Source organism: Cyprinus carpio, chromosome B23, assembly GCF_018340385.1.
Source record: "Cyprinus carpio isolate SPL01 chromosome B23, ASM1834038v1, whole genome shotgun sequence".
In the NCBI taxonomy this organism is placed as follows: domain Eukaryota; kingdom Metazoa; phylum Chordata; class Actinopteri; order Cypriniformes; family Cyprinidae; genus Cyprinus; species Cyprinus carpio.
Genome location: NC_056619.1, coordinates 16099066 through 16119947, shown reverse-complemented (window position 1 = coordinate 16119947; position 20882 = coordinate 16099066). Strand labels below are relative to the sequence as shown.

General features: G+C 35.1%; 1 protein-coding gene across 3 annotated transcripts; it reads right to left on the bottom strand.

Annotated features, from left to right (window-relative positions):
* Positions 1-763: 763 nt before the first annotated feature.
* LOC109053992 (tyrosine-protein phosphatase non-receptor type 22-like) lies at positions 764-17954 on the bottom strand. 3 transcript variants are annotated; one of them, XR_006158289.1, is made up of 28 exons: positions 17488-17953; positions 14653-14761; positions 13253-13329; positions 13016-13111; positions 12843-12881; positions 12493-12564; positions 11560-11619; positions 10866-11008; positions 10228-10294; positions 10055-10132; positions 9885-9965; positions 9566-9681; positions 6796-7370; positions 6611-6700; positions 5833-5904; positions 5681-5752; positions 5462-5589; positions 5328-5355; positions 5130-5210; positions 4351-4407; positions 4170-4232; positions 3952-4087; positions 3705-3732; positions 3460-3540; positions 3250-3359; positions 2133-2163; positions 1893-2024; positions 764-1720 (listed from the first exon to the last, which is right to left on the bottom strand). XR_006158289.1 is itself a non-coding variant. In XM_042751449.1 (28 exons), exons 1-28 carry the CDS (start codon positions 17587-17589, stop codon positions 1659-1661), a joined length of 2757 nt encoding a protein of 918 aa, XP_042607383.1. In that variant the 5' UTR covers positions 17590-17954; the 3' UTR covers positions 764-1658. The 3 variants fall into 3 exon arrangements, 1 of the variants encoding a protein (XP_042607383.1); XR_006158288.1 differs by having other exon boundaries at positions 3460-3522; positions 17488-17952; XM_042751449.1 differs by having other exon boundaries at positions 3460-3522; positions 3952-4082; positions 5130-5204; positions 17488-17954.
* Between the last annotated feature and the right edge of the window lie 2928 nt (positions 17955-20882).

Below are 20882 nucleotides of genomic sequence, written 5' to 3'. Positions count from 1 at the left end.
ATGACTGATTTGAATGTAATTTCACACCAGCAAGCCAATCAGTCTACATTGATTATGGTTTCAACAAAATGATCTAATGGCTTTCCCTAATCAAATGCATCCTCTATAAATGAGTGCCTTTTATTGAGTCTTTAATTGTCTGCTATTAAGCTAATTGATGTTATTTAAGTTGTAAATAAGCATTAATTGTGATGGAATTTCATAAAGTCTGGCAATAAGTAAAGATTTGGGATTTATGATCATAAAAAATCATGCTTATTCTGTGATACAAATTCTACTTATCCAAAAGTAACTAAAGGTGACTGTTTTATTGGTCACCAAATGCCAAAATAAACAACAAAATACAGAAACATATGTGGTAGATGAAATATTTGAATATGAATCAAATCTGCTTCTTATATTTCCCAGTGTTTTTAAATTAGGGTTAGGATTATATAGGAAGGTGTGAAAGCCTAAACAGAAATAATTTTCCCTATACTATTCAATGGAATTTCCTCAGTTACAGGTTCTGCAGATTAACAATTTTGTTTAATGAAAGAAAATATTTCATTCTTTCACCCAGAATATTTAAAATTCTTTTAAGATGTCTTTATTGGTGTCTTCAACACCAATCCATTAAGATGAATCTTCCCATATATACAGTTTAAGACATGTTTTCCGCTCAGCATCACACGATAATGCTTTTGTACCTTACGGTTTCATGTTATATTGAAATAAACATGATGTTTAGTGTTCTCTGTTTCTTCTGAATTTTGGCAGCTAGTTTTCTTTTTTTGTGTTGATCAGGTTTCGATGGTCGTTTGTAATATAGGAAAATCCACTTAGGGATCAAGGCATGCTCTGTGTGTTTGATTCATTATTTGCTCTGTTTGATATTTGTATAAAGGTTTTCGATTTCACTGATTTTTAAGGACTAATTAGATGGTCAATTATGAACATAGTCAAAGTAATGTTTTGTAAATGCTAAGTTACATTTACATTTAATAGAACTGTCATGTGGATCTTTTCAATTGTGTAAAAATGCAATGGAATGCATAGACTTTTTTTCTGTATTTTTTTAAATAAACCATTTTATGAGTGTACCAAGCGTTTCACTGCATTAGAAATTGAAAATACACAAATAAGAAAAGGCAGAGGTAAATACTGTCACAAAACAAACTTGACAGTAGATATTCACAATCATTTTCGTCCCTTTCAGATAGACATGGCACCAAATGCGCTGTTACTAAGTCCAGTGTTATGTAACATAGAAAGCTTGACTGGCCATGGTTACATGCAGCGCTATATATTATAAAATACATAAAAAAAATTTACCTATGAGATTACAGAACAGTCTAGTTTTCAGTACATTCATCCCCTTTATTTTCTTGTCTTTAGTTAAACATCTGTAATCATTTTATTTACATCTTAGTTGCATAAAGTTGCAACACACTTCAATATTTAAAGTCTAAAAAGGCCATTCGCTTGCATTATACCTTTACAAATTGTCAAAGTCATTGACAAAAGCACAATCTTTATATATCTTCATCTATTGACTGAGGTCTGTTGTTGTGCTTCTATGCTTCAAAAAGCGCAGCGAAAGAAAACTTTGCTCAGTAAATTCTCTTTTGAACTGTCTTGTGAGGCTGTTTTCCTTTTCTTTCACCTTCAGCATGAACTTAGGCCCATGTTCCTGGCTTATTTCGTGGGCCTTTTGGCTTTCCAAAACGAGTTCCAAAAGCTGTGAAGAAAAAAAAAAAGGGTCACTATGTCATGTACAGGCCAGTAATAAAAAAAACTAAAAAAATATGAAATAGAGTGGCTCCATCTTGTGGCAGCTTTTAAACACTCAGAACATCAGTTTGGAATCGTACTGTATTTTGTCATTTAAAAATATATAAAATATATCTTACAAAATAAGAAACCAACAGCGGCACCATAGGGTGGTGGAGCAGACTGAGAGGGTGCTGGAGCAGACTGAGGCGGGGCTGGAGACTGGCCTGAAGGAGGGGCTGGGGGCGGGATCGGAGGCGGGGCCAATTTTGCTGCAAATGACAGTTACATGATGTTCAAGCCACACACAGCTGCTTATTTGTCCTTTGACTTACATGTTTATTTTAATAGAATTAGTAGTAAGTGGTTATTATACATACACTTCTGTTTTCCTTTCAAAAACTTAATACTCTGTAAGAAAAGAAAATATGTATTGACATTCATAATATTCGCTTTTATCCAAAGCAACAGGGACTGTTCACCTGAGAGGCCATTCACACAGATGTGATTTTACACTGAAAAATGTCAGCAGCTGGGTAGTGGGAAGTTTTTAAACATTTCAACGTTTTGCGGGAGATGCTGCAAAAGATGCAAGCACAACAATCAAACAAGTCTATTTAATCAAACAACGTTTTGCGGGAGATGCTGCAAAAGATGCAAGCACAACAATCAAACAAGTCTATTTAGTGAGTTGTAGCACAGTGGAAAAGAAAAGTACACAGGGTCTCAGGTGTGTTTTTTAAAGTTGTATTTCTTTAATTTTTCTATTTTTACATTTATTTTTGGCGTTGTATGACTTTATTTAGATTTAGGACAGTAGGTGGACAGGAAGTGAAGTGGGAGAGGGAGAGAGGGGGATGGGATCAAGAAAGGACCACAAGCCGGGACTCGAACTCGGGATGGCCAAAGCGCAACGGAAATATTTACCATGAAAATACGAAAATATTTTTTGTGCGCAAAGAAAACAATAATAACATAATTTAATCAATAATTCTTCTCCCAGAGTTACCGTCTTCTGCCATTTTGTAGAGTACCCCGGAACGTAATCAACGTAATCAGCGCTGTTTACGTTCAGTATGTGTTCGCTGTCTACAGAACGTAAACATGTTATTATTGTTTTCATTGCACATCATAAGTATACTCGTAGCTTTGTAAGCATAGTAATCATGGTTGAATGCAAAAACGTGTTGTGTGTTTGAACTTCCCCTAATCAGTTTTGGTGTTGAAAAATGCGAGGTAGGGAGCGAGTTTTTAAAAGTTAAACTTCTTTAAATTGACATGGCATTTAAAAAAAAAACTATGGAAAAGCTGTGCAATGGAATACAAAAAAACGCTCTGTGTGAACGGCCCCTTTAAAGTGCATTCAAGGCAGGTTATTTTCAGTATGTGGGTTCAGTGGGAAACATATAATACAAAATAAATTTGCCATCAGCAACCAAAATTTTACATGTTCATTATGCCATGTAACAAATACAGAGACTTGGTGAAAAGGTGAACCTTGGTCCTGGCCTTGCTGACCAGTGAAGTTTTCTCTCCCCCCTTGTCCGACTGGTTCTCTGTTGGTCCCGTTGCTGCCGGCTGGCTGCTGGGTGCCGTCTGGTGCTCTACTATATTAGCCACAGGGCAAGCCAAACTAAGGTTATGTAGTAATGGTTATGCAGTTGAACTGACTTCAATCACAGTTAAGGGATTCATGCTGTCACTCACCTTGGTCCCCAGTTGCTATGGTTACAGCGACAGGCAGAGTCAGCGGAGCCACAGATAGAGCCTCTGTAAAATTAAACACAGCTGTGCACACAAAGATCCAATAAAAGTGCAGCCTCTTTATCTCTGTCGCACAGTGACAAACTACACTGCAGTGCACTCGAGAGGGCACATTTGCTTGTACATGTTATGTTGTAATGACACTAGTGACTGAGGTGTGGGAGGGCACAATGGAAACACCAGCCTACCTTGGTTTGAACTTTTTGCTCTGACGCTCTGTTATAAAAATGACACATTTTGGCAAGAATGAGTCGAGCATTGATCATAGAATTGAAAAATCATAACACAGTATTTCTGTACAGCTTATTAGAGGTATGTTTGTTCTAGATCATGTCTATATGCTTTACTCCTAAATGTTGACAAAATTCGCTTTTAGTATATAGTGAGAATAAAGTATGTAGGATTGCAATAGTATAAAGGTAAATGCAAAGTAACCTTGCTTCGGCTCCAAGAATGATCCAGTAATGATCTGGACTGGGAGCTGCCTGACCATTCAGAAGACGTGCCCACTCTCAGTCGCTGCTGCTCTGCCTCAGCTGGCTGACAGGGGGCGCTGCTGTCGGCCACTCAACTACAAAATAACAGATTTTTCAGCTTTGTTAATAAATGTTGATTAAGTTTTTCCTGTATACTGTAAGTTCTGTATACTGCACCTTTCTCTGTGTGGAAAATGAAAGACTCTGGAGTTCTTTCAGGAAGTGGTGGAGTTACACTTTCTTTATGAAACAAAACCACAAATCATAGTGTGAGTTGTCTAGACTATATCTGAATCAGCGAAAATAAGTTGGAGATTATAAATTGAACAGTTACACTGGAGTATGGGATACACTGTACCTGTCCCAGGAACTGAGTTGAATGCCTGCTCATGTGGTGTTGGGGTGTGCAGATATTCTAAAGTTAAAAATAGGAAGTAAAAAATGGCCTATATTAAAACAATCAACCAAAATGACACTGACAGAACTTCCTTAAACTACTAGTTGTTTTAGAACAAGTATATAATAGGAAACAAAAGTTACAAACATGTATCCAAAGTGTCCCAACAACCAATTAAAAATTATGTAAATCTTTTAATCAATGAAAAAATGAAAACCACAAATGAAATACAAATGATTACACAAAACCAAATAAACAAAAAAAAATTGCTCAGGAGTTCACAACACCAATGCTACTACACAAAGGCGGCTAAACAATAATTGAACAGCACGACGCCTATCTTTAAAACAAGAGGTGAGTGAACACAAGGACAGTCATTAATCATTAAATATATGACGATAAAATGTATTCGTTTTGAGCGACCACCTCAGCTAGCGTTCAGCTCAGATATTAATGTTGTAGGCTGCATAATGTTTCGTCACTTAGCTTTCTTTCGCAAGTGAATCGACTCCCAAAATTCTAGATTTGTGTGGGTTTGTATGGTATTTTGTTTGCATTGTTATACTGTCAGTTTTTGTAGTCATTGTTGAAGGTTTTAGAACATTTTAAAATTGCCTTAAATATGCATGTGTAAATATAGCATATTTTCATTTGCTTAATGTCACCGCTTTAACACCAGTATATAACTGAGTATATTCAAAGTTACATTTGTACTTTACACTATTCCTGTTAAGTCTCACCCTGAGGTTGTTTGTACAGAAGGGGAGGAGGACTGTGACTTGTGATCAGTATAGGACTGAGTGGAGCAGATGATGCTGCAGCTAAAAAAAAAAAAAAAAAGAGGAAGTTGTCAACAATGTAGCCAGAATTAATATCTTGCTGGTTTGCTGCTGTCATATTTATGACTTTGAAATCCTAAATATATATGACTGACTTACCAGGAAGTGACATTCTAAGTTTTAAGCTCTGAAATGAAGAAAATAATTTTATTTGTGATTATATTGTTTAGGTTGGTGTGTTCTATTAATATGCTGAAATGATTCATAAGGCTGTACACCCTGCATCTTCTCACCTTGCTTCTGGACCAAGATCGCTTCATGTCTGTCTGAGCTTCATTTGTTTGCCCAGACCATTCTAGAGATTTCCCAACTCTCATTACAACATCCTGTGGCTTTTCCTGTGTTATGTTTTGTACCAGATCTGTTGAAAATTAGATGAAAGTTTGATAAGGTACAAAGAAGTGAGGACATGAAATTTGTTATAGATTCATCCCTGCCCATCATTATCATACCCTCATCTGTGGCCATTTCAAAAGACTCTGGAGTTCTCTCAGGCAGTGAGGGCACAGGTGAAGGCGGGCTATCTTTTTAGAGAAAACGGGAACATTTACAGGTGCTGTCCATCAAATCTATACACAAATTTTCAAGTGTGCATAATTCTTACCTTTATCGACAATCTCAGATTCTGAGCTAGTTGGGATCACCAATGTCAACATCTCAGTGTTTTCACTGATATCTGGAAACAAGACCATATATTGTGATATAGATTTAAAAAATCTTTTACTTTCTTTAAGTTAATAGAAAATGTAATAGACCAATTTGTATGGCTTGAATTGTCGGTTTATGTAAGTGAGAATCAGTGTTGTTATTGTTACTATAACTAATAAATAAACACATCTATTATAAAAAACATTTTCAGTGCCTGAAATAAAGTTAAAATAACAGAAGATTTTAATATTAGATATAAATAAGTACTAAAATTCGATAACACTTTTCATGAAGCCTATATAATGCATTGCATGATTTCATATATAATTGTAACCACAGTTGTAAAACATAATAATACTTAATTTTAAGACCTTCAGAAAGTACGATGCATGATAAACAGTGGAATCTGCAAATATTAATATGCATTTTAATATTGTTTACAATTATTTATGTAAAGGTATAATGCATTTCAGTTTATTACGAATACCTTAATGATGTGTTATACACAAAGGCTTTAAGTGTTATCAAATCACTGAAACTAGAACTAAAATAAAATAATTTAAAAGTAACAGAAATATTAAAAATGAGATCTAATAAAAATGACAAGAGCACATAAAATTTAATTAATATACAAATGAAAGCCAGTTCAAGATTTTAATAAAAATACTGTAATAGTATATAAAATACAACTAAAATAGCATGGGGAGGATAGACAGACTTTAAGCTGGACTAACCGTTAATATCATCTGCCAGTATAAATGACTCTGGGGTTCTCTCTGGCAAAGGAGGAGGACTGTCTTCATCCGATGAAGGTTTATTTGCACCTTTATACAATTTATAACACAGGAAAGTTTCATAAGTGATGCATCATTAATAGTTTTCAGAAATCAACTGCTAAAATAGCCATAGGTTTTCATACCTTTGTCATTGCAGTCATGTTTTGGCAGTTCTAACACCTGATTATTAAGGGTTAAACTAGGTATTGTGAAACAGAGGTTCTCCATCCATGCTTCATGAATTATAGAGTCCATAACACTGTGATTGCTGCTAACCGGTGGAGACTCAGGGCCAAAATAAGGATCTTCCACAGTGTAGCAGACTGTGCTGGGGATGATAGGGTTGTGGTCTGTGGCAGCAGGACTGACATCTTGGTTTTCTGCACACTCCAGATGCTTCATACTTGGCCTCAGCTCCTGTACTAGGCTGATGGGATAGTTTGAGCATGCAGCGTGGGTGAGATCAGTGTTAAAGCTGGTGGATGACTCAGTTCTTTGTGATCCACAGGTTGTTAAGTCTGTTTGAGGAGTTGCTGCTCTGAATGACCTCTGATCTGTAATCTGGGTCCATTCACTCATAGTACTGAGCATGTCTGCAGGATTTAGTTTTGTGGAGATGACCTCTTGTCTGAATGGTTCTGAATGAGACTGTGACCAAGAAGTGACATTGTGTGTGATGTGATTGAGTTCATTTATAGTGATTTCCATCTCGTTATTCCTATCAAAACAGTGAAAGATTTTATGATCAGAATACCACAAAGACAATTGCAATGTGTCTTAGGATGTGTTTACAATTGTAGTTTGGTTCTCTTGGTTCTTTTGGTCTGGACCAAAAAAATTAGACATTTAGTCCTAGTTTGTTTAGCGTTTTTTTCAAACTGAACCCAAAGATACAACATAAAAAGCATAAGGATACACATCCTGTTCTTGTTTTGTTTAGCTGTATTTGGTCTACATTGCGATAATATTTCAGTGAAACTGCACCAGAGTTTGTCTGCACACCTCGGTCCTCTTGTTTGGTGTGTATCAAGGTTCAAATGGCAGCATACATACTTTTTCAAATGAACAAAACAGAGCAATCACACGATTTAATTGAACCAAACCAGCCAAGTGTGAAACTTCCTTTTGACATGAAACAATTCAAAATGGTTGATGACATTTAAATATAAAGTTTGAATTAAAGTAAGATTTTCTGTTTGAGAAGCCTTACACAGCAACACATTCAACCATTGGTGTTAATTTGAGGGTGGGACTCTGTTTTTGACCAGTGACAGATGGGGCAATGTTTGAAAAAACCTCTTTGAAAACAATCATTGGGCCTGTCCCTGTACCCACAGTTATTATCTTGGCCACTTGAGAATGCATATATGCAACCAGAAATAAGTGCAAAAGACTGCCCCAGATCTGAAAAATGCTAAAGCTCAGTGCCTTTGATGCACACTAAATCTCTAATACTGCTTTGGTGTGGTACTTGAGGCTGAGAATATCACATCATGTTCAATGTCAAGCACAGTAAAACTTTCCAGTGCAAGTTAAATTACTGTGATCTTACATAATTTGGTTGTCAAAAAAAAAGAAGTGTTGCAAATTGAATTGTTGCAAAGATAAGTATGCATATTTCTGTAAAATATTTGCAACTGCAAAGTTCACCCTAAAAATTTAAATTACCCCATAATTTTCTTACCCTCAAGCCATCCTAGGTGTATATGACTTTCTTCTTTTAGATGAATGCAATCAGAGTTATGTAAAAAAAAAAATGTCCTGGCTCCTTCAAGCTTTATAATGGTAGTGAGTGGTAGTTGAGATTTTGAAGCAAAATAAATGACGTGGGAAGTGGATGATGTAGGAAGTGACAAATACGGATGTGCAAAGGAGAGAGCAAAACAAAACACTGGTCACGAATTAGAAGTACAAAACAAGGATTTGTAAAGAAAAATGTCAGATGATTTCAATATAAGGCAAGAGGGAGACTGGTTTTCCTTTTTCGTATACAAAACTTGGTTCTCTTGAGACTAGCATATTCTCACCGCAGCTTACACTATGCCTAGGTCCTAAGTCCTGCGTCATCCACTGAACAACACTCTCTCATGAATGCGCACATGACAGTAAGCGGAATCTAGAGATAAAGGTTTATAAAATTTGAAATATGAATTTTTTTTTTACACATATGCATCACTTCGCTTCAGAAGACCTTTATTAACTCCCTGGAGCCTTGTGGAGCACTTTTTATGCTGGATGGTTGCACTTTTTTGGACTTAAACTTCTCAACCACCATTCACTCCCATTATAAAGATTATAAAGCTTGGAAGACCCAGAAAATGTGTTTATATAACTCCAATTGCATTCGTCTGACAGAAGAAAGTCATATACACCTACAGTAGGATGGCTTGAGGGTGAGTAAATCATGGTGTCATTTTCATTTTTGGGTGAACTAAACCTTTAATTTGAGTCACCACAAAAATTCAGAAAAGAATGTTTATTTTAAAGTGCAAAGATCTGAAAATCAAAATGTGTAAATAAAGCTTTGTAAAAAAAAATCTTTACAGCACTATGATTTACAGCATGATGTAGTGTGTTCCATCAGGTAATAAAATGTTTTACACATACTTGTTCACAAGCACCAGTAGGGTCAAATACAGGACATACGTCATATTAGACCTTAGTAGACAAGTGTTCAAGTGCAAAGACCGTAAATGTGGGTATTGGGACAGGCCCATTATTATTATTATTTTTATCTTTAGTGATGTTATTGGAGCAGAACTTACACACATCAGCTTTAAAGTGATAGTTCAACCAAAAATGTAAATTTATTCACCTGCAGGATAAAATGATGAAAGAATTCATTTAATTTTTGGGTGAACTATTCCTTTAAAATCTGTATAAATTGTATTAAAATGAGATATTCCTTAATACCTGTGCTCAGTTTGAAGCAATGCTCTAAAGTCTGTTCCAGTCTCTGATTCGGAGTCGCTGAAATCTGAGAGCTCACTCCCACTGCTTAAGGTGACAGGAGAAGAGGAAGCTGGCACCTGATTGATGATCAAATTGAATTGTTCGTTGAACAATGCAAAAAAAAATTTTTATAAATAAATAAAAGGCTTTATGCCATATAAATGCTCTGACTAAGTGGTATAATGTGTCATAACTGCGAAGCAAAATCAGTGAGAAATAAAATTATGCATTTATATATTTGCGTAAATAAAGAGTAAGTAATAATGATGGCATATTTAACCTTTCTTTTTGATTCATCCATTGCTGCCAAATATCTCTCCAACAGCAATTTGATGGTCCTATATACTAGTTCATATTGTTCCTAGGAGGAGAAGAAATTATCATTAGGTAAAATGGAGACTTTTTGTTTTTATTGGTTATGGCAATTTAAGGAGAAACAAAGTTGTTTACCTTCGTCTGAACCACAGAGGGCCTCTGTGTGCGCATGTCCTTTACCAGTTCAAAGATACTAAAATTCTCTGGTATCATCTAAACAAGAGCAAATAAGATCAGCACCTTGTCCGAACACAGATGACATTTTGTCAGTATAATGAAAGATTCAGGGAGATGTTTTGAACTCTCACCTGTCTCTTCAGCAGATTCCAGGTATAGTCAATGGCACACAGCGCACCTGTCCTTCCACAGCCTGCACTGCAAATCCAAGAGTTCCAAGAGAATGAGCCACAGTGAAAACACAATTCTTTCTGTTCACTTTTGAAAAACTTAGACTGATAGTCCCTTGAGAGTAGTATATGAGTTGCAGTTTGCTACATAACACTGCTGTGGAGTGATGAAAATATTTAATTTGAAGTCAATGAGCTGCCTATAAAGTGCTCAGAATATTCTGTTGAAAAACTTTTAAAATCTTTACAACACAATGAAATACTAATGAAATCTTTAGCTAATCTAAAAACGAGTACCCATTTGTTTTTTTTTGTTTTATAAAGTCGCTGTAACTCGGTGTTAGCTGTAGTGCAGAGGATTGTTTGGGTATTTGCTTGTTGTTGGTCAACCACCTACACATTTCCTGTGTAAAAGTTGAAGGTGTGCATATTCCATGGTTACTGTTACAAAAACCTGTTTGTATCAGTATCTTGTGTTCATTTCCACCAAAATTTCCATCATGGCCACAATGTGACCTCAGACCTATTTGATTTACCCTCAAATGCAGTCATCGCAAAATCAATCCTAACAGTCGATGCCAGCAGATACAAGTGTTTACCTGCAGTGAATACAGATGGGAATCTCATCATGATCCTGGTAAATCCGCATGTCCTGCAGCAGCTCCAGGATGGCAGGAATGGAGTCCGGTACTCCGTGATCCGGCCAGTTCACATAGTGCAGCTGCTTCAGTGTCCGAGACACCTGGAAATAACCGGTGTAATATAGACTGTTTGTTTTTTTCTGGTAACCTGGTTTCTAGTCATTAAACCAACACATTTTGGTGGTTTTCTTTCATCACCACAAAACCTGTCTGTCTTTATGTTTGTTCCACTACAATGTCTGCACAGTATCGGAACTTTTAGACTATTAAAGCTGAATACTGCATACTCTTACGCAATGGCATTCTCAAGAAGGAAAAAAAAAACATGTTTGGATGAGTCATTGGTCACCACAACATAATGTTTAACCTAAAGCAGTATTTTTAAAATTCATTGAACTTGACTGAAATGTGAACACATCCAGCGATCAGATTATGAAGCAGCTATTTAATTGCAAACAACTAATCATTAAGGACATTGGGGAAAATTTTGATTTTTATATGGTTTTATTTTAAAAGCAAGGAGGAAAAAAGCAATATTTTTGTATAAATCAAATTTATAAATTAAATAAATTTTGTATAAACTATACAGTAAAGGGTATGCTTTGAATATTATTCAGTGCGTTAAAGTTAAGATCAAAGAAATGTTACTTACTTGTTTAAATGTCACCTTCAGTGTTCGTGTCAAATATTCTCTCTTATTCTCATCAGACTCCTAGACAAAATCAAACATGTGCATGACTGGACCAGTAATTTGCAGATAATATTTTGGTTAATGTTATTCAATAGTGAAAACTGATTAAAGATCTAAACTAGTGCTAAAAGGTGCAGAATGTACAACCCTTAAATATGACATCATTGTTTTTAAGGGATGCAACAATATAAAATTCTGGTTGACACAATAAGCTGATAACTATTTCAAATGAATAAATAAATAATGAACTGAAAATAAACATTTTTAAGTGCAATGAGTGAATTTAAGCATGCAGCACAAAATAAAAAAAAGTATTTTTGAGATTTGCTAAAGATTACATTTAAAAGTTTTATCACATTACTAGTGTTTTAAAGATAAACTTTACGCACAAAAAAAAAGTTACTGGTACTTTTCTACCAGGACATTATCAGATAAGTTTATAGACATTTCTTTAACCCTAATTCATAATACGGGTGAAACGCGTAATAAATCTACACAAAATTACTTCTAATTATAAATCTATCACAAAATTTCTTCATATTAAAACCAACGTTTCTTAATGCAGATGAATCCTATAAAATGACAAAGGTAATCTAAATGTAAAATTAAGGCCATACCAGTAACCAATATAGTACAGATAATTTGTGCACCCTGACAGTACTGATAATTAATTAGTCTTTTTTCTAAACAGTAACTTTTTTTTTCATAAATGTCAACATATTAAGAAAACATAGTGACGTTGTGAAAGAACGAAATGTGTTTTTTGTATCGTACAGTGGTTCTAGATTTATGTTTTAGATACTGCGTGAATACTGAGAATATGTGTGCGTGTGAGTGCAAATAAATCACAAGGACAGGAACTGTAGAGTGAGCGAGGGAAGAGGTGTTTCTTACATAGTATATGGTAAAGGGCTCACACACAAACACATCATCCTTTGACTCTGGCCAGTAACGCTCACATTTTTTCTGAAAGAAAGATGAAAAGCAGCATTCAATCTCAACAGCTCCCTTCTGTCTACGCTGTGAAAATGTATACGCTGAGTGCATGGCAGCACTGTAATCGTATCAAATGTTTTGAAAGGATGGGAGCTCAAGATTAAAAAAAAAGAAGTGGAAGAAAATGTCGACTTGATGCATTGCCTCACCATTCTGATGCAAGAAGGATGTGGTTAATAAAAATGTTTTCTTTTATACACAGTGACTGTCAACATTTCCCCTATAACACACTGTCAGTTACAACCTACCCTTCCCATTTCAAACTCCCGGCATGCCATCACAATAACCTGCAGAGAGAGAGATTTCATTGTGTGAATGTTTCTCCTTCGATCTGACTAAAACTCATGTAGCAAGTTGAACCTGTTTTCTACAGGAAGTGGAATGTGTGTGAAATGGTCATACGCTATAATCAAGCTCTCACCTGTACGTTGTATTCCCACAGCATCCTCCAGAAGTCAAGCACAGTGTTTGGCAGTGGGCCTTGTGTGGCAATATATGCCCTAGAGCCCAACACTCCCTGAAATAAATACAGGATTACTGAATCCTGAATAGCACTGATATTTTGTTAGCCATTGTTTAAGCATGTTTAATTTAATCTGATCAGTGTATAGTTCTCTATAAATGTGTATAGCATGAGACCTTTCTTGTACTTCCTTACCTTAATGAAACTAGCATTGATGTAATCTGTGTCATGTTTGGATGTGATGAGGGAGAGTTTTACTCTGCTGTGATCAACTGTGAGGAAATACAGCCGTCAGCATCTTTAGCACATCTTATCTTCACAATCAATGCTTTTCGTGGTTTTCATACTACAGCTGCTATTTTCACAAATCTTGTGTTAGTCTCCTACATTGCTGTCCATGTTTGTCTTTGGCATTGTCTAATGTGGTACAGTGCAGTATTTATGGTATAATATACTGGGACAGCACACATACATCACACAGACGTCTATTTGATGTACGCATTTTCTTTTAGAAGTTTTTAGAATGTTTGTTCTTCTGCAATACAGTTCTACAATGTTTCCTGTCAGATATTGACTAGACATTTAGAGAACATCTGTATGATTTAGAAATGCTTGTAATTTTTTACAGAATACTGTTAAAATACTAACATAAAAACATTTACATTTAACTTTTATATAAGGAAAACAGCAAGCGGAATTAATACTGTGAGAAGTGCTAACAATACAAAGTTTTATCCACCGTTCAGAATAGTGCAAGCTAGAACAGGAAGAGATTAAGAAATAGCCAAAGGACAGAGTTTTTTTTTTTTTTTTTTTTTTTTGCAGTTGCATGTTTAAAAAAAACCCTGTTAATTATAAATAGTTTAACTGTGAAATTTATGGTTTTGCCAAGTAACAATTATAAATTGTGTAATTTGCTGTGAAAAAACAGTACAAGAACATTAACAGAAGACCCACTATTCACATAAATATATTTTAAATTATTTTTTTTATTTTTTATTTTTTTTTAGCAGTGCATGGAGCTGTTTGTGTTAAATTTTCTGTTATTTAGTTAATGTTTATGGCCTTATTTTAGTGTTGTGTGTTACACTGGTGGTGTTTTGTCTCTGTGTGTGTGACTCTGTGCACCATTTATGTGCAAGCATTAGCCATGTATTGGAGAAACCACTTACGATTCATCATGGTTTTCTATTTTGCAACCTGTATTACTGTAGTTATCGGTATATTTTACAGTATAAGCAGATTTTGGTACTTCAAGCAGACTGGTATTTTAACATTATATAACTCAATGAAATGTACGGTTATGTTATAAAATATACACATGCACCAATATGTCATCCCACATGTTTTTTTTTATGCTGAATTTTTGACAACCATATCTGCACTTTTTCCCCTTAAATTTAACAGGATACTTTTGCAGTGAATGTAAATCTGCTTTTAAAACATATTTATCAGATATTACTATACAGATATTAGCTTTCCATATGTACAGTATGTGTTCTTTATTGTGTATAATATTTCAAAGGAAATAGTATGGTTCAGTATATTATGGTATACCGTACTGTGTCTAGTCAGATGTCAGATGTGATACTCACAGGGAACAATGTCTTTGTATCTGTTCTTCTTCGCATTGTCTTGTTTGTCCGCGGCTGTGGTGGGGTACGTCTTCTCTGTGCGGTATTTAGTAGACTGTCTCTTCAGTTTCTGTTTTGACCAAGTTAAATAAGATTTAGTTATGATTTTTTATCATTTTGTGCACTAAAACTTTTGTATTCTTTTGTCATTTTATTTTCTGCTTATATTGCAAATATATAAGGGCAGGGCAGAGATGTTAATACTGATATTATCTTAAAGACAAGGCAGAATGTGTTTCAAAAACTCTTATTTGTCATGTTTTTGACATCTTATCTGAGACTAAAGTTTGAAGGCCTGTGGTTAAGATCTGTGAAAACTAGATAAGTCTGGCTGTGTATGCGTGAGTGAGGGTGGCTGCATCAATATGCATGTGGGATGTAACATCACTCTCCTGTGTATGTCTCTGCGCACAAGCACCTTGATCAGACCAAGAGACTTTCCGACCACAGCTGAGCTTACGAGAACCTTGTGAGCCCAACAGACGATGAGCAAATATAGCAAGAGTGATTTGCATGGGATCTCTGAGTTGAAACAGTCAGGACTGCATAAGAGGAACCAGCCCATCCCACTGTGGGAAACCCTCATGTTTTGTCCAAGAGTTTTGTACAGTAAGACTGGACATTTCTCTACATACATGTCCCTTGTGTGGGCATAAATTGCAGTCCAGCATTGAGGACCAGTAGTTCTCTTCTCAGTGTGATGGGAACTTAGGTTTCCATGCTCTGGCAAATAGACAGTTTCTCTTCCTGTAAACACTCCATTAGAGCAGCATGTCTGAAAGTGCTTTTTTTTCATCGGAGTAGGAAGAGACCACTTTATGCGCAAGCATTGAGCAAGCAGACGGGGCCTTACGAGGTCTTCCTCAAGGCCTGGTTTCACATTGGGAAAATAAAGACAAACTAAACACTTTGCAGCTGCCGACGACTATAAAAGACACTCTGTAGCATTGAGGCTGTACTAAAGAGTATGTTTTGTTCTGTAAGACAGGATAAAGCTGTAGTGGCAAATGTGTACAGATGTGTCACTCTCAGGGTTTTTCACTTCAGGGTTTTAGCAAATAAAAATAATGGCATTTTAGCTACACTCTTTACTGAGTACATTAAGGATGGCATTTTAGCTAGAGATATAAGAGTAACATAACTTGGTGATACATTTTTAAGCCTTAAAAAGGAGTGATGATTGTTGTATGACACTCCAGCATTGCAACCTTTTGCATTTTTTTGCTAATGACCCCAAATAACCACAAAATATACTTTCTAAAATATATTTGCTTAATTTTTTCCTTTACAGCCATACGTTAATGTAATATGCGTCATAAATGTACATATATGAAATGTTTGTCATATGAAGTAAAAACATACATAAAATCTTTTAGAAATTGGAACACTTTCATATATTAACAAATATATCTAGCCCATACAGATATGTATGTTTATGTCCAGTGCTTAACAATTTCATTAAACCACCACCACCCAATGTAAAGTTTGTGCCACAGCTGCCCTAAACTAACAGCACTGGTTATTACCAAAATAATTTTTTATGTTTCTGTAATGGTTAATCCACCAGTATGTGTAAGCTCTTTAGTCACAGTAGTTTTTGTAATGCTAAAATATAATTTTCAAATTTATTGTTACTGAATGTATATTCAAAAAATACTTAATAATAGGCACAAATCTTTTGGGAGTCCCCAGTTTGGAAACCTCTGATTTAGAGGATATTCTGGCTAAGATGAAGTGACTAAAAGTTCCCCTTCAGAACATTTTCCTCATAATGCTGCTTTGTAGACTCTAAGAAGCACACATTTGCTCCACTATCGTTAATGCAGAGGAACAGCGCGGCACTAGTGTTTAATTCCTAGTGAACACTGATAAGACATACTTTTTTAAAAGTATGCATTGGATTAATTTAGTTGAAGAAATAGAAGTACTTCTTTTCAAATACAATGTCCTTATATCAGCATACAGAGAGACACCACATTGTTATTCAAAAACCACAGTCCATCCATCACTGCTTGACATCCTGTTTCACTCTAAGTGCACTGTAAGCTGATTTGGATGAAAGTGTCTGGCAAGTAAATAAATGTAAATAATAATAGGCCTAATAATAAAAAGATCTTAAGCGAATGAGCATTTTTGCATTTTTCGCTTTTGTATAAAGTTTGAGTCAGCGAGTGACAGCTCAGGATGGGACATGGGTAACTTCCTCTCAGTCACCCTGACTGTTCACATGGAACATCTAACAATTGACATATGAGGGGAATAGCATATGAAGGTTATTTTTGAAACAAATGTAAGCAGAAGTGAGGCAAACGACTACTTTGGGATTCAAAAGTCCCTTGTTGTAGACAGTCATCCATAAATTCAATAATAAATTAGTTTGGTAATAAATAACTACATGACAGTTAAACTTCATGTACAAAAGCCTAAAGTAAGAAGAACTGTGTTAAGAAGAGGAAGTCCACGCTTAACCATTTAAGCCATTGCCTCAACTTACTGCCCGGACATGTTTGATTTTTAGCTTACTTTTGGTACATGCAATGCTAATATTTTTTATTATCACAGTTCATTAATTTACAAAATTTCACATTTGCCACACAAACATTGCCTATAATGTAAAAAAAAAGAAAAAAGAAAGAAAAAAAGCAGGTTTGTTTTTAGCCTAGCATTCAGCTACCTCATACAGGTGTATGCTGGCATCTTGAACCTATGCACTGTCACATGACATGAATCTGAGAACACATTTTCTTTTTCTGGAATGAAACCCTGCCATTTTTTAACATTTTGTTAATAACTTACCAAAAACTCTCCGGCAAAGCCGTTCTCTGCTCCTTCCTCTCCTGCTTCCTTGCTGGTGATTTTGGCCAATAGGTCCCTCAGAATGTGGGCTTGGGCATCCATGGCATGATGTGTGAGAAGCTTCCTCCGTCATGTCAGAGATAGGGGAGATCGGTGGGCTTCTGAAAGGAGTCCATCTTTCACTTTCTGTCTGTGTGTGCCTCTTGTAGGTCTGTAGCTGAGTTGAGGAACTGTACGATGTGGCGTCACGGAAGCAGTGGCAGCAACAGTTCACAGGTTCTGTGGTCAATTCAAAGTATCACTGTGACCCTCTCCGCCCTTCATCTCTCACTTCAGCTTCTCTCGCTTTTTTCATTGTTGCATATGCGTTTATTGTCTGTCTGTGGCCTTTTTCTTTCTGACCTGCTTGTTTCTTTCTGTCCAACACTTTGTAGCACAAGGTCTTAGAGCCCATACCCCCACACAGGAAGCTTTTGTGGGTGGGTGTGCTCTTGTATGAAAAAAAAAAAAATAAAAAAATAGTGAGAAAGTCAAAGTCATTTGCTTCATTGCTTCAAAGCGGCCAAGCCAGTTAGATGACATTTAAAACAGTTGTGGATGAACTAGAATTTAGAGAATGTGTACATGTCGTCACACCAGAGAGAGATACTGTACTTGTGTGGCTCTTGGAATAAATGTATTCTGGTGGTTGACCTGACAATTCAGGCAGTGACAGAAGTGTCCCAATTGCAATGTGACATGCTTAAATGACATTTTAAAAAAATTGTTTTTTAAAAAAAAATTTAATATTTTGTAATTCTTTTATAATTCTTAATTACTTTTAAACTGGAATTTGTCACACCAAGAGATGTATCTATTTAAAATGTATTATTTTATGTGTGTGTGTGTGTGTGTGTGTGTGTGTGTGTGTGTGTGTATTATTTTAGATTCATTTTAGATTGATTTTCACCTAACTTGTTTATTGCATTGATTTAAATAGGATTATCTTACCAAGTTGATATAAAAATTTGAAGAAAAAGAAAATATTCCATTTGTTGTTACTGACAACATGAAGTGCATTAAACATAAAAACAAAAAAAAATTTAAATAAAACAATTCATTAAAAAAACAACAAACAGTTTGTGAGTTTAATGAAAAGCAAATAAATAATTAAATCATAAAAATGTAAAATTAAAATAATTTTAAAACATCAATCAAAATAAAACATCTACTAAAAAAAAAGAAATATTTTATCTGTTTACCTGCATGTCATGTGACCACGAACCAACAACTGTGAACATATGATACTTAATTATTAACTTATTACCTTAAAATGCATTGCTGAAATTTTTAGAAAACCCATGTTAAAACTGAAATGATTTTTGTATATCCAGTGGTCAAATGCTAATGCCCACAAAACCCATCTGTGTAATGATAGCTACATGACTAGCGACTGGTCTTTGTGTGAATGCCCACAAAACTGGAAGGTGTGTATTAGTGGTAGGCTATCTTAGAAAAGAAAATTTAAAATATGAAAAAGTTAGGGGGGGAAAAAGGGAGAATCAAAAAATTATGAATAATTTATTGTTATTGTGTGAATAATATGTAATCATGTAATCAATAACAAAGAAGCCTAGACTAACTGTAGTATAAATGCGAGTATTTAATTTAATCTAATTACAAGTACTTGATTTTTGGAATCTGATTACGTAATCAATATTATAATCAGTTACTACCCAGCTCTGTATATAACATTTTTCATACCACATGACTGTAAGTGAACTGAAAGAGATATAGTTATGTAAAAATTCATCAAAAGCGTTTACACTGGAAAAGGTACTTGGTAAGTCTTCCATCTAGTGGCTGTTTAGTTAAATGGCAGTGTTTGACATTAAAATGACAATAAAATACCATTTTAGTCTTTCTACTTACATTTCACACACACGTAAATATATATTACTAATCACTTATTAATCAAAAGCTTTTACAAAAGGTACCGGGAAGGTGCATGTTTCATCTAGTGGTTTTAGTAAAAATTGCAGTCTTTGACCTTTTCCTGTGTTGCAAAATTCTCTTTCTAATCTCACCCAAAAAGGTTTCTCTGTATTATAATTTAAAGATTCTCTGTATTATAATTCTTATTCTTTTAAAGTTTTTGTATGAAGAGTGCTCTTTCACTTTTTAAAATTTACTAAAGATTGCTTGTGTTTATGTATACATACAGTTTTGTCAGCATATTGAAAGACCCTTCAATGCCATTTGAAAACCACAGTTCGTCCATGACTGCCTGACATCCTGTTTCACTCTAAATAGCACGCAACAAGGTGCTTCAACACGTAACAGCTTTTACACTCTCATCAGCAGTATGAAGGGCCTCTATATACTGCTTTTAGCACAGAGTAAGTCTTTCTACTGATCTATTCACGTGAGCCTTTGTGTTTATCTGCCTTGTATTTGTTTCGTAAATTAAACCTACATTTCTGTCAGAGTAGTTTTATTTGTACCAGTTTATTTGAGACCAGTGTTGGCATGGTTTGAGTTGTAATACCACCAGATTTACCTCTTAGGATGACATCACTATTATACATGACCACCAAACAATTTATTGGACTACTTTTAGGCAGGAAAATATATATTTTTTTGATTTGCTATCATGTTTATGTATTTTTAATGACCTGGACTGGCTTCACCGGAGTCACCTACTTTTGTTCTCTTGTGAATCTTATATTTTGTTTAATTTGATATGTAGCATTTGCTCAAATTTTTACTTAAAATGTTAAAAATCTTCAAATGTCATATCTGAGCAGACAGTCTGTTATGGGTTTGCCGTTTTTGAATGATTCTAAGTTTGAAGAGTTTTACATTCATTTACACAGTTTAACAGATCAATGTGGGAAAATAATTTCAAAGTATTATATAAATAGTGCAGAACAAACTGAATTACAAATGTTAAAGCAAATCATGTTACAACCATCTTAGTCCCCCTGTAGTTATGAGAGCTGTTATGAACCTCGTCAAATGAAAATTGTCTTAAAGTCGCTGTGAAACGTGATGAACGTGAAAGTATTGACAGATCATTTCTTCTGTATTGTGACATACATCTGAGTGAAACAGAAAAAGAAAAAGAAAAAGAAAAAGTGTAGGGTGGGGACTTGGTTCTAACATTGGATATTGATTGGATTTTGAGATGTGGGCGAGGCACTTTAAAGTTGAGGCAAATGAATGCAAGCTTCCAGAGGTGGCTTTAAATGGACTAAATGATTGGAGAAATCCTGTATACGTCACCAGAGAAAAGTCATTTTCACTGGAAGATCCAGTTATGACATTGATTATATTAGGAGGTCAAAACATTGAGGAAAATAAAAAGAGAGAGAGAAACAAATGCATGGTTGAATTGCTCACAGTAAGATATATAA